The sequence below is a fragment of the Dipodomys ordii genome, unplaced genomic scaffold, assembly GCF_000151885.1.
Source record: "Dipodomys ordii isolate 6190 unplaced genomic scaffold, Dord_2.0 Scaffold209, whole genome shotgun sequence".
NCBI classification, from domain to species: Eukaryota; Metazoa; Chordata; class Mammalia; order Rodentia; family Heteromyidae; genus Dipodomys; species Dipodomys ordii.
The window spans coordinates 920255-934829 of NW_012267425.1; the positions used below are offsets into that span (position 1 = coordinate 920255).

At 50.0% G+C, this 14575-nt stretch overlaps 1 protein-coding gene across 1 annotated transcript; it reads right to left on the reverse strand.

The window, feature by feature from the left end:
- Positions 1-292: 292 nt before the first annotated feature.
- Atp6ap1 (ATPase, H+ transporting, lysosomal accessory protein 1) lies at positions 293-9676 on the reverse strand. The gene is made up of 10 exons (XM_013035377.1): positions 9468-9676; positions 9090-9216; positions 6937-7011; positions 5347-5540; positions 4023-4063; positions 3464-3549; positions 2855-3096; positions 1608-1655; positions 1282-1513; positions 293-1106 (listed from the first exon to the last, which is right to left on the reverse strand). The coding sequence occupies exons 1-10, from the start codon at positions 9611-9613 to the stop codon at positions 897-899; spliced, it is 1401 nt and encodes a 466-aa protein (XP_012890831.1). The 5' UTR covers positions 9614-9676; the 3' UTR covers positions 293-896.
- Between the last annotated feature and the right edge of the window lie 4899 nt (positions 9677-14575).

Below are 14575 nucleotides of genomic sequence, written 5' to 3' on the forward strand. Positions count from 1 at the left end.
CGTCCCCTGGGAGATTCGGCGCGGCCCCGTGGACTGGACGCGCGCCGCTGCCGCAGAGGGGGACTCGCTGCCGCCGGCTCGCGAGGTAAGAGCTGCCATTGTCAGGGCGAGCTCCTCCCAAGATGTCGAAGCACAAGGATGGACTCGGCCTTGACTTGCCCTCCATTCCCACGACTGGTGAAGGTCCCAGCTCGCTAGAGACCCTTCCAACCTCGCGGTCTCCCGTGGGGGCTTGGCCCAGCACCACCCCCCTTAGCCAAGGGCATGAAATAAGTAACGAGAGGACAGGACATGGTGATCTGACCTTATTTTTATTACGAAGGGAATAATAAGAGCACCCCAAGCTCCTGCCAGGCACTCCTAGTGGGAACATGACAGACACCCAGTGAGCACACTCAGCCCACCTGTCGTGAAGGTCCCTTTTTCAGGCCACAGAAAGAAATCAGATGTACTGTTTATGCTTATCACATCACAAAAATAAAAATTATGATGCTAGCCAAGCTAGGCAGACAGTTGAGTAGTATTTCCACACGCTCCCAAACTCACAACCTCAGGCTTCTGGCTGCAGCAGAGTCCCAGAAAGTTTCTGAAGGGAGCATACGCTACACCTACACAAAAAGCACTTACAATGCACTTACAATAGTGGACCGACAGAATAAATAAGAAATGAGACCCTAGCACTAATATCCCTTACACTTTAGGACTCTGAATCTGAGAGATGTCTTCAGGTCTATGCAGAATATATACATCTTGATAGGGATGGTGGGGCAGCCCCAGGAAAAGCCCTCAGCAGGTGGAGGAGGGAGCAAGACAGGCTGAGGGCAATAGGAGGTTCATGCTATCCGTAGGAAAAGGGGATCCACAGGGTGAGAAAGTGACCATCTCAGTGCCACAGCTCACACAATTTGGGTTAAAGAGATGGCGGGGCCTTTATGGTCATCAAAGCGATCCATGGTCTTGAGGCTGAGTATCATGTGCAGGCCGTAGGTAAAGATGAAAACCATGATGAGGGAGGTAATCAGCCCCATCCAGATGCCAGGGGAGAAGAAGCCGGCGCAGTCACTGGCATAGGAGAATTGCTCACCTGTCACATTGAAAGCCTGGATCTGCGGGAACATAGGGACACAGGTCAGACAGGATGCCCAGCCAGGGCTGCAGTCTGTAGTCAGTGCACAGTCCACATATCCAGAAAGGAAGTATACAGGACTGTCCACTGCATGCCCAAGCCATGCTGACATTCCAGGCCCACCCTCCTTCCCTCCTTCCCTTCCTGTTCCATACCTGGAAGTCCTGAAGAGTAATATGCCAGAGAGAGGGCTCCGTGGCCGCCACGAGGAGGTTGCCACTCTTGCGAGCACTGCTGACATACCCACAATGGAAGGAGTAGATGCTGGGTCCTGTGATCTGGGAAGTGTTGAAGGAAGCGACAGAGCCATTGCTGTGGATTTCGAGGCGCTCCATGGTAAACCAGTGTCGGGCAGATACTGAGTAGAATCGGTTACTCAGGATGAACCTGAGGGAGGGGCAGTAATGATGTCAGGGGGGGTAACAGGGAAGACCAGAACCACATCAGCCCCACCACCAGCACAACTACCCCCAAGACTCACTTGAATGTCACCACTGTACCGAAGAGCTGTTCGTAGGTCAGTGAAAGCCTGTAGGATGAGGGAGAAGGGTGCTGTCAGGCTCTAGGAGGGGCTTGAGTGATTGATTTGCTTACTTCATTTCATTATGTTGTAGTTCTGGGGATTAAACTCGGAGCCTTGTACTTGCTAGGAAAGGGCTCAACCACTTGAACCATGCCTCCAGGTCAAACAAATAATGCATGAACTTTGGGCAGTACTTGGATTCCTATTCAGGACGTACTGCTTGCTAGACTGGTGCTTCGCCACCTGAGCCACATTCCCAGGGTCCTCCAGAGCAGGTTAGAGGAGTAAGTCCCTCAGGTTTTCTCTTTTTTTCTTTTTTTGTCTGCTCTGGGCCTAGATGCTGCCCCTCAGCTCTTCAGCTCAAGGCTAGAGTTCTACCACTTGAGCCACAGCATTACTTCTGGTTTTCTGGTGGTTAATTGGAGATAAGAGTCTCACAGACTTTCCTGTCCAGGCTGGCTTTGAACCCTGATCCTCATATCTCAGCTTCCTGAGCAGCTAGGATTACAGGCGTGAGCCATGGGCGCCCAGCAGGTTTTCTCTTACTTAAGCTGCCCTAGGTCCTCACAACCATCTACAGGCCGTGTCCTCACCTGACAGATGGGAAATCTGAGGCTCAATCCTAACGAAGCCAGGAACAGAGCTGGGAGCCATAACCCAAGTCCCGCACCTCCAGGACTCCTTCCTCTGGTTTCTCTGACTCTATTGCCCATCATTCTTTTAGCAACCTCTTGGGGTTGCTGAGCTGCCTGCTTTGGGCTTTGGGGGTGATGGAAAATGGAGTATATAGGAGCTGGCTCTGGCAGCTGGTCTAGTATTCACCCATGATGCAGACTCAGAGCTGGTACTCAATGGGCAAGGGCCAGGTTCCTGGGTGGTCCTGTGCTGTTGATAGCTCAGATTCCAACCAAGGGTTACAGAGCACAGGAAAGCAGAACTGTGAGAGCTCCCCCTTTAGCAGCCCATCAGTGCACACCTCAATGCCACCTACCCTTCACAGCTGACCTCATGCTTACCCCCCACCCACACACCTGCCCTGACCCGGATCTACCCAGTGGCAGAAGGCCACGTGGCAGCATAGTCCCCCCAGAAACACCCACCGGCCGCCTCTCAACAGCTCTAGGAGCCACGCTTGACCCATTCCCACCCCCTCCCTCCCCAGTGTTACCAGTGAGTTTGCCCCACTGACCCCCTAAAACTCTTACCAAGCCATGGAATCATTCCAGAAGGAGCCAGTCAGGTTGAGGTCCTGCACCCCAAAGGTGAGGTGGGTCAGGTCCTCCAGTTGGCCACTGTATGCCACAGAGAAGTTCTGGGCCCAGAACAGAATCCGTGGCACAGTGCGATTATAAACCACAGGAGGATGGATCACAGTTGGTGCTGCTGTCTGTGTTTGAAGCAGCTGGCGGCCTAACCCAGCAGCCACCATGGCTACATCACGGGTCACCTGCAGAAACACCCAGCAGGCCTTCTTTTAACAGCCCTAGGACTAAGACTTAACCCACCGGCATACCCTCCTTCCCCTCTCCAATGAGAAGCCTGTCCACTAGCTCAAAGTCCCACCTTGTCAGAGGAAGCTTTTCCTCCAGCTTGCCCACATTGTTCCCTAGTACTGATCATATTCCCTCCACCTCAAACTCAAGATCACTTGGACTGAACATGTAAGAATGCTGCCCAATCACAAAACAAGATGGAGGGCTGCCCTCGGGATAGAGAAAACAGGATTTAACACTTCCTAGTCCTCCCCAGGGTCATCCCACCAGAGTCATCTTCCTGCCCTATATTCCCCTGAACTCTGCTGGAAGGCCACATACCCTGGAAGGGTGGACAGCTGTGAGAGCTGCTGTGTACGGGACATCTTCAGATTTGAGTGTGCTCAGCACCTGCCCAATGACCTCATCTGAAGGGTGATAAGAGCAGAGAACCAGGTCACTGAGCAGCCCGCATAAAGCAACACTTCCTACCACACGCCTTAGAGACCTTCTGCATGATGTTAAAAGTAATGTGTGTACACACGTACACACGCACGCACACACACACACACACACGTTGTATGTATACATATAGAACTGCATGTCCATGGAGGACTGCCCTTCATAGCAAAAACAATCCTTTTGTTTTTCTCAATGTTACTCATTTTAAGTCCAAAACTCCGGATTCACCTGGCCTGAGCAGAGACTGGATCCCTGGCCCCTAGCTTATACACCTCTGCCAGGTGGATCTGGCTCCAGCAGGACATGGCCAGGGAACAGTCATGATCCTGTTCAGCAGTCCCTGAGAGACAGTGAGGGAAGGCTAAGGAGCTGTGGGGCAGCTCTCTGATCCAGGTGTATGGGCAAAATGAGGACATGAATCCTCCCTGGCCCCACTCACCATTGCCTGTGAGAACTTCCCTGGGCGCCATCAGACCGGAGCTATGAAGGAGACACAGCTTGAGATCCTAGTAGGTGACTCGGCCCTCAAGTGCAAACAGCTGACTTAGAAGAGCTCTCTGAAGCCCACTACCCTCCCCACAGCCCCTGCAGCTGCTCCTCCTTGCCAGCAACCCACTATACTCCAATTTCTCCTCTCCTCTGGCTTTGCAGTCAAGTTCAAGTGTCTTGTCACTTGCTGTTTTTTGTGCTGGTCCTGAGGCTTGAACTCAGAACTGAGGCACTGTCCCTGAGCTTCTTTTTTGCCCAAGGCTAGTGCTTTATCACTTGAGCCACACCTCCACTTCTGACTTTTTTTTTGACAGTCTTGGGGCTTGAACTCAGGGACTGAACTCCAGAACCTCTATGCTCAAGGCTAGCACTTTATACCACTTGAGCCACAGCACCACTTCTAGCTTGTTCTGAATAGTTTACTGGAAATAACAGTCTCGAGGTCAAGGCGTCAGTGGCTCATGCCTATAATCTTAGCTACTCAAGAGGCTGAGATCTGAGGATAGCGGTTCAAAGCCAGCCCAGGCGGGAAAGTCCTGAAACTCTTACATCCAATTAACCACCAGAAAACCGGAAGTGGCGCTGTGGCTCAAGTGGTAGAGCACTCACCTTGAGCTGAAGAGCTCAGGGACAGCGCCCAGGCCCAGAGTTCAAGCCCCATGACCAACCAAAAAAAAAAAAGTTCAGGGACAGCACTCAGGTCCTGAGTTAAAGCCCCATGACCGACCCCCGACCCCCACCCAAAAAAAAAAGCCTGATAGACTGGAGTTAAACCACAATCCTCAGATCTCAAACTCCTGAGTAGCTAGGATTCCATGTGTGAGCCACCAGTGCCCAGCTTACTTCTGGCTTTTTTAGGAGTTTATTGGAGATAAAGAGTTCATAGGCTTCCCTACCCGGGCTGGTTTTAAACTGCAGTCCTCAGATATCAGTCTCCTGAGTAAGTAAGATTACCCATGAGCCCTTGGCATCAGGTTGGCACTTGCTCTTTGAACAGGTACTAGCCAGCAGGGAGGATCCCCCAAAATGGGGCCATGTCTGCTCTGTCCCCAGAGGTACAATAGGTCTAGGTCAGTGCTGAGCACCTACTTCTAGCTTACTACGTGGTAGGAGGTCCTTCCTGCCTCTTCTGGGCATACGTGGAATCTTCTGGAAGGATTTTAAGGTGGTACATGAGGGAAGATGACCATCTTTGGATGAACTATACCACCAAAGCCCCGAGCCCCTCTGTGCATCCCAAGGTTGGAGGCTGGAAGTGGGCACCCAGGCCATACCTGGCTGTATAGGGTAAGTGGATGAGCAGCAGGGCAGGGAGGCTGGCATTGAGTTTCAGCTCCCGAAGGGTGGCCAGGTCCACATGCAGGGGACTAGCCCCAAGCTTCTCCTGCAGGTAGGTGGTCAGAGTGCTAACTGCATACCAGTCGACAGCAGGAAGTACCAATGAGGAAGGGGCGAGGTCCAAGGCATTCTGGGGATAGGGGAGAGGCAGAAGAGTGAAGCAGGAAACAGTGGGCACCTGCTAATCCCCCAAACCTCCCTGGCAAGCCACATCCACACAGGGGTCTTACAGAGGCAGAACGTGTGTGTACCCCTTCCCCAGAGTTCCTGACGCTTATATCCCAGGCCCTTCTGCGTTCAAAATCAGCACCTCTGTTTTCTTCCCAGTACTGGGATTGAACCAGACTCATCAAATATGCCAAGAAAGCAGTCTGCCAACTGAGTTATAGCCATAACCCTTTTGGTTCTCTGTTGGTGGTGGTGTTTTTTGTTTTCATTTTTGTTTTGCCAGTCCTGGGGCTTGACCTCAGAGCCTGGGCACTGTCCCTGAGCTTTTTTTGCATAGGCTAGTGCTCTACCACTTGAGCCACAGCACCACTTCCTGCTTTTTCTGTTTATGTGGTACTGAGGAATCAAACCCAGGGCTTACTGCATGCTAGGCAAGTACTTTAACCACTAAGCCATATTCCCACCCTGTTTTATTTTTAATTTAATTTTTTTTTAATTTTTATTTTTTTTATGCTGGTCCTGGGGCTTGAACTTTGGGCCTTGGCGCTGTCCCTGAGCTTTTTGTGCTGAAGGCTAGCACTCTACCACTTGAGCCACAGCTCTACTTCCAGTTTTTTAGGGTAGTTAATTGGAGATAAGACCCAGATCCTCAGATCTCAGCTTCCTGAGCAGCTAGGATTACAAGCATGAGCCACCAGCACCTAAATTTGTTTTTTCTGTTGGACCTGGGCCTTGAACTCAGCTTGGATGCTGTCACTGAGCTCCTTTTGCTCAAGGCTAGCACTCTACCACTTGAACCACAGCTCCAGTTCCAGATTTTTCTGTGACTATTTGGCGATAAGAGTATCACAGCTTTCCTACCCCAGCTGGCTTTGAACCACAATCCTTAGATTTTTGGCCTCCGAAGTAGTTAGGATTACCAGCGGCCACATATTTTTTGTTTTGTTTTGGGTCCAGTCGTGGGGCCTGAACTCAGCCTGGGTGCTGTACTTAGCTCTTCAGCTCAAGGCTAGCGCTCTACGACTTGAGCCACAGCGCCACTTCCGGCTTTTTTTCTTTTTGCTTATGTGGTGCTGGGGAATCAAACCCAGAGCCTCATGCATGCGAGGCAAGCGCTCTACCACTGAGCCACCTTCCCAGCCCTGTTTGCTTGTTTTTGAGATAGGGTCTCACTACCTTAGCCTAGACTGGTGTGAACTCTTGATCCTCCAGCCTCTGCCTCTCAGGTAGCTGAGATTGCAGGTATAGCACACCTTACCATCCCGTATGTAGCTCTGAAGACTACAGTTCTTATTGTGCTAGGAGAGTGGACACGGGATGGCACTCCCCATGGCCTAGGGCTGGGAGACAACTCTTACCTCCAGGTTAGAAAAGGCGCTGTCCTGTTTATTTCCAAACACACCACCATATGCTGTGAAATCCTCAATGCTTAGCTAGTATGGAAGCAGAAGAGACATCTCAGAAGATTGGCCAAGGAAAAGGAGGCAAAGCAGGGGGGCCCCGTGCATTCTTAGGGGAACAAAATCATTTATAGCCTGTCAGGTGGGGCCTGGGAATGGGGGTAGGACAGAAGGCTGTCCTCCAGCACTCTAGGGAAGGGCAACAACACAGAAGGCAATCATGAGGTTGAGAGGCTCATGGGCAGCTGTCTTGTGGTAAGCTCAGGAGTAGTAGTCAGCGGACAAGAGGAACTGGGGAGGGAAGAGGGAAGCTGGGGGAAGGGAAGAGCATTCAAGTAGAAGTCAGAGCAAAGGAGAAGCAGCTGAGTCCAGTCTGGACAGGATCCTTATAAGATAGGAAGCCCCTGCCCCACCATTTTCTGGTGGGAGGAAGTACTTAAGTCACCTGGGCTCTCAGGAACACAGTAACCCCAGCCCAGCCCTTTCCCTTACAATCTACCTGTGTCCTTTAGTGTTTACCCTTTACCCCAACCTCCACCTCCCTCCCTTTCTCTGGCTTCTTCCAGTATGGTCCAGAGTTTATCTTAATCAGCTTCCCTAACCTCATTGTTTGGTACACACACTAGCCCAGCCTCCCCTCCTTTCTGGGCAGGAATGCTGGCTGTTTGCTGGCCTGTGGTGTGTCCATCAGGCCATAGCTCCCTGCTCTACATTACCCAAGGCTTTCTGCCATATTTAACACTGCACCTGACCTTCCCCCTTCCCACATGTACGACACAGCCCTCTCATTGCCTAGAGACCTAGCAGCCCATCTCTGGCCCCTTTGTCTCACTCCCTCGGCCCCAGTCACAGCAGCATTCCTTGAACTCACCGAAGGCATTCTTTGCCCATGGTCTTTGCACCTAAAGCTTCCCCACCAGAAATGTGCTTCTCCCAAAACCACATGGCTCCCTCCCTCTCTCCCCTCATCAAGATACCATCTCCCATCACTATTATCCAGACCACTGTCCCCAGTCCCTCTGCCCTCTTAGCCTGCTTCCTTTGCTACACTGAACTACTGGCTCCTAAATAAAATGGACAGATAGCATTTGTCAATGTGCCCTCGTGAGGCCATCTTCCTAGGCTAGGGTCTTAGTTTATTCTGCTCACTCCAACAGTCCCACCACTTAACAATATCTAATACATGCTAGGCACTCCATCTTTCACCAATGAATCAACAGAAGTGTCTCCTAAAAGTAAGGAACCTGAGCTCAAAGTTTCATGCAGATTATTTCCCACAGTCCTCTGGTGCAGGTGGCGTTCATTTTACAGTTGCAGAAACTATCATTTATGAAGGTTATGTGTCCAAAGGCTGAAAAGTGGTAACACTAGGAATGAGTTCCATTCTGACATTATATGCCACCTCTCCGAAGGACTCCAGCAAGCGTGAGCAGCCTCATCTACCATCTGACACACTAACAGAGTTAAAGGCACAAGGAGAATGAGCCAGGTAGGCCACTAATGAGGAAGGGACAAGTAGAGACTTGACAGTCTCCCAACCAAATTCTGGCGCTGCCCTAGAATCTCCCTGTGATCTACACGTCTGTTTTGGGGGACAGAGACCTGGAGTAGAGGAAAAACAGCATATTTGTCAAGGTGGAACCAATGTGCGGTCTCTAAGCTCTGGAACGTCAGCAAATCCAAGCAGGGAACCAAGATAATGACATCCGTTCAGCACAGGGCATATGAAGCTCTACATGAGGGGCCCTTTCCCAAGAACTCCTTTAATGATCATTATAATTAGAATTACAATTCTGCCAAATGTTTAGCTGTGTGACCTTGGGCAAGTCACTTACCCTCATACACATCTTTTCTTCTGTAAACAGCTATGATAATCCCTATCATTCTAAAGTGCTTGGTGATCCCTTGTTTTCTCCCATTAAGTTGGTGCCATTTCCATGGCTCTCACCATTTCAACTGAAGCTTCTCCCAGAGGCCTTCCCAAGAATCCAGCCACATGTCCCTAAGTCGGGACAGACCACTGGAGCTTTCCTTGGGGAATGGGTGTTGCAGAAGGGGCCGGAGGGAGGGGGTCTGCCTGGACAGAGCAGGTAAGGGAAGAAGGGGCACACCTTGTCCTGCAGGAAGAGAAGCACATTCCGGGGACCCAGTTCCAGGGCGGGATCTAGGTAGGTAGAAAGCTGCATGTCGCTGGTGATGTGTCCCTCGTGCGTGTCGGCTGCTGGAGCCCACAAGTCCCTGACAGGAGACACAAGAGGTACTGTCATGCGGGGACTCATGGCTTGAGATCCAAAGCCCATGGGATGAGCACGACATGGGGTTCTGATCGTTGCACTTGTGGAGCGCGCCCCCCGAGCAAGAGTCAGCCCTCATTGGGGCCTCGTAGCCTCTCGCCGAGGACACCCACGGAGTCAGGAGATTCAGCTGCCGCTGCGCGCAGCACAGCCCTCCCCAGCCCAGCCCGGCCGGGCCCAACCCGGCCTGCTCACCGATCACTGGACCACAACACCAGCGGTACTTGCTGCTCCGCAGCCGCCGCCGCCAACATCAGCAAAAGCGGTAGCCACGGCATTCGCCAGATCGCCAGGGCCCACTGCGTCCCGGTCTGTACCCAAGTCAACACAGTCGCCGCCATCACAGCCTTTGCCTTCACTGCCCGGGAAGGCAGCTATCCCACATCACATGACCATCGTCTCCGCCAGAGCTCCGCCCAACCTGATCATTGGTTCCAGATCAGACCTTCCTCGTGAATCATCGGTGATTGAACCAAGAGCTTAGCACTCAAGGCCACTCCTTTTCACTGGTTGGCTGTACGTGTCTCCAGGCGCGTAATCTAATGAAAAGGGAGGCGGGGTCAAGCTCTACCGGTGGACCCGGTTGTGCTGGGCAGGGCCAGTTCCTCAGAGTCCCACACTCAAGCCTGGGCTTTCTGTCTGCTTAAGGTGAAGGTGTTATCCTTTTTCCTTCAGAAAAGCCCTACCTGATACAGGGGAGGGGAGAAATATGCCTTAGAGGGGAGGGAGGAGAAGGCTCAGGCTCATATCCATGCAGAAATACCAGCACTTACCATGAGCAGAGAGAAGGGTCCAGAAACATACAAGAAGAGAAAGGATAAAACCATGGGGGGAAACATGCTTGCAAAGACATCATTACTAACGATTTCACTAAAAAGGTAAGTAAGACGAGGACAGGAAACTGCCTTTTAAAAATTATTATAAAGTGTGGTGTAAGTCAGGCAAATGGGTATATTTCTTTCTGGACAATGTTACTCCTTCCACACTCTTTCTCAATTTTCCCCTTCCATACCCACTCATAGTATAGTAAGTTCATTTTCAACATAGTATCTAGTGAGTATCACTGCTACATTTGATCATCCTCCATTTCTGTATTCTCCTATCCCTACAAAGACAGATGAACAAGACAACAAACAAAAATACAAGAAAGCAAAGAAACAGAAAACACTGTTTTCATCAATAACAGCAAAAAAAAAGGAGGGAAGAAAGAAATAACCAGCTGGATGGTGGTGCCTTTCACTTGTAATACTAGCTATGCAGGAGGCTGAGATCCAAGAGTCACAGCTACCCTGAGGAAGACAAGTCCATGAGACTCATCTCTAATGAACCATCTGAATTCAAAACCAGTAGGGGACTGGGAAGGTGGCTCAGTGGTAGAGTGCTTGCCTTGCATGCCTGAGGCCCTGGGTTCGATTCCTCAGCACCACATAAGCAAAAAGAAAAAAGCCAGAAGTGGCGCTGTGGCTCAAGTGGTAGAACACTAACCTTGAGCTGAAGAGCTGAGGGACAGCGCCCAGGCCCAGAGTTCAGGCCCCACGACCGGACCCAAAAAAAAAAAAAAATCAGAAGATGTGGGGCTGGGAAGGTGGCTCAGTGGTAGAGTGCTTGCCTTGCATGCATGAGGCCCTGGGTTCGATTCCTCAGCATATAGCTATGGCTCAAGTAATAGAGTGCTAGTATTGAACACAAAAAGCTAAGGAACAGGGCTGGGAAGGTGGCCCAGAGGTAGTGTGCTTGCCTCGCATGCATGAGGCACTGGATTCAATTCCTCAGCACCACATAAGCAGAAAAAGCTGGAAGTGGTGCTGTGGCTCAAGTGGTAGAGCCCTAGCCTTGAGCTGAACAGCTAAGGGACAGCACCCAGGCCCAGAGCTCAAACACCACCACCAAAAAAAAAAAAAAACCTACCCTGCAGTTTACTGGTGGTTCATGCCTATAATCCTTTCTACTCAGGATGCTGAGATCTGAGGATCACAGTTCACAGCCAGCCTGGGCAGGAAAGTCGTCATCTCCAATAAACTACTCAGAAAAAGTCATAAACAGCTCTATGGCCCAGGTGGTAGACTGCTATCCTTGAGCAAAAGAAGCTCCAGGACAGTGCCCAGGCCCAGACTGGCCTGGGTTCAAGCCCCAGGACTGGTACCAAAAAACAAAAACAAAAAACCACAATGCCCTTGAGGTTGGAGGTGTGACTTACTTGTTGGAGTGCTAGCCCATGAAAGAAAATGGAAGGTAGGAATCCCAATCTCCAACCACCACCCCCCCCCAAAAAAAAAAATAGGGGAAACTTTCTTTTTTTGTTGGTCATGGGGCTTGACCTGGAACTCTTTCACTCAAGACTAGTGCTCTATCACTTTGAGCCACAGCATCATTTCTGGCTTTCTAGTGGTTAATTTGAAATAAGAGTCTCATGGACTTTCCTGCCCAAGCTGACTTGGAACCACAATTGCCAGATCTCAGCCTCCTGAGTAGCTAGGATTACAGGCATGAGCCACTGGAGCCAGGCTAGGAAACTATTTCTTTCATTTGGCCTCTTTGACAAGAGCAATCCCAGTGTGTTAGTGGTTACTTAGTGTAAAATTGTATAAGATTGTCCTTCCCTGACATTTATATAATGGAAAAGAAAGAGTAACAGCTACACTCAGAAAATGAAAGACATAGTATCAAACGAAGTGGGGGGGAGACTTGTATTGTTTTCCATACAGTCTTTTGTTCTCTCAGATAGTAATTGTTACAAACAAAATGATAATCACAGCCCTACACCTGTGGCTCATGCCTGTTATCCTAGGTACTCAGGAAGCTGAGATTTGAGGACTGCAGTTCAAAGACAGCTCTGGTAGGAAAGCTTTTGAGACTCTATCTCCAAATAATCACCAAAAAGAGAGCCAGAAGTGGAGCTGTGGCTCAAATGGTAAAGTGCTAGCCTTGAGCAAAAAAGCTCAGAGAGGGCTGGGAAGGTGGCTCAGTGGTAGAGTGCTTGCCTTGCATGCCTGAGGCCCTGGGTTAGATTCCTCAGCACCACATAAGCAAAAAGAAAAAAGTCGGAAGTGGTGCTGTGGCTCAAGTGGTAGAACACTAACCTTGAGCTGAAGAGCTGAGGGACAGCGGCCAGGCCCAGAGTTCAGGCCCCATGACCGGAACAAAAAAAAAAAAAAAAAAGCTCAGAGATAGTGCCCAGGCTCTGAGTTCAAGCTTAGTACTAGCATACACACACACACAGATAAACAGAACCAAATCTTGAATTCTCTCCTTCAGAATATGTATGCTGGCTAAGAAAAAGTGAAATTTCTGTTTGTAACTTACCTTGAAATGCACCAAAAATAAAATGGAAAAACACTAGGCAAAAGATGTGTGATAAGAATTCTAAAATGTTAAAAACAGAATCTAGGAAATGGGTGTATTTGAATGTTCACTGTAATTTTACCAGGGGATTGAGCATGATCTCTACAACTCACCTACACCCCTAACTCAGTAAGCTTTTTAAAAATGTTTGCATGGGGGCTGGGAAGATGGCTCAGTGGTAGAGCACTTGCCTTGCATGCATGAGGCCCTGGGTTTGATTCCTCAGCACCCCATAAGCAAAAAGAAAAAAGTCGGAAGTGGTGCTGTGGCTCAAGTGGTAGAGCGCTAGTCTTGAGCTGAAGAGCTGAGGGACAGCGCCCAGGCCCAGAGTTCAGGCCCCACAACCGGACCCAAAAAAAAAATGTTTGCATGGTTATTATAAAAGGAATACACAGGTGGGTTATAGATACATAAATCAGGTAATAAGTACATTATTTTTTTTTGGTTGATTGTGGGGCTTGAACTCAGGACCTGAGTACTGTCACTGAGCTCTTTCACTCAAGGTGAGCACTCTACCACTTTGAGCCACATTTCCACTTTCAGTTGTTTTTTTTTTTTTTTTTTTTGCCGGTCAGAAACCTGAACTCTGGGCCTAGGCGCTGTCCCTCAGCTCTTCAGCTCAAGGCGAGCGCTCGACTGCTTGAGCCCACAACGCCACTTCTGGCTTTTTCTGTTTATGTGGTGCTGAGGAATCGAACCCAGGGCCTCATGCATGCAAGGCAAGCACTCCACCACTGAGCCACCTTCCCAGCCCCCACTTTCAGTTTTCTAGAGTCTTGTCAGGGCTGGGAAGGTGGCTCAGTGGTGGAGTGCTTGCCTTGAATGTATGAGGCCTGGGTTCGGTTCTTCAGCACCACATAAACAGAAAAAAATGTAAGTGGTGATGTGGCTCAAGCGGTACAGTGGTAACCTTGAGCTGAAGAGCTGAGGGACAGTGCCCAGGCCCAGAGTTCAAGCCCTGTGACCAACAAAAGAAAAAGTCTCATGGTGGGGCTGGGAAGATGGCTCAGTGGTAGAGCGCTTGCCTTGCATGCCTGAGGCCCTGGGTTCGATTCCTCAGCACCACATAAGCAAAAAGAAAAAAAGCCAGAAGTGACACTGTGGCTCAAGTGGTAGAGCGCTAGCCTTGAGCTGAAGAGCTGAGGGACAGCGCCCAGGCCCAGAGTTCAGGCCCCACGACCGAACCAAAAAAAAAGAAAAAGTCTCATGGACTTTTCTGCCCAGTCTGGCTTTAAACCATGATCCTCAGATCTCAGCCTCCTGAGTATCTAGGATTACAAGTGTGAGCCACCCACACACAAGTGTGAGTACATTTCTTTCTTTCTTTTTCTTTTTTTTTCCCAGTCCTGGGGCTTGAACTCAAGGCCTGGGCACTGTCCCTAGGCTTCTTTTGCTCAAGGCTAGCACTCCACCACTTGAGCCACAGTGGCACTTTGGGCTTTTTCTGTTTATGTGGTATGATGGAATTGAACCCAGGGCTTCATGCATGCTAGGCAAGCATTCTCCTACTAAGCCATACTCCCAGCCATGAGTACATTTCTTTTTGAACAATGTCATCCCTTCCCTCACTCTGTTTCCCAGTATGAACTGTATCAAATGTTCTCCTTCCCAAATTCCTGTCTACCTAGCATCTGTAAACACAGCCTAGTTAGGAAAGAGAGTCTTTGTAGATGTAATCAACTTATCATAAAGTCATATTGGGTAAGAATTGGCCATAATCCAATGAATAGTATCATTATAGGAAGAGGGAAGCCAGGCGCCAGTGGCTCACGCCTGTAATCCTAGCTACTCAGGCAAAGCCAGCCCAGGCAGGAGTCCATGAGACTCTTATCTCCAATAAACCACTCGAAAACCGGAAGTGGCTCTGTGGCTCGAGCGGTAGAGCACTGGCCTTGAGCTGAAGAGTGCAGGGACAGCGCCCAAGCCCAGAGTTCAAGCCCCATGGAGGACAAAAAAAAAAA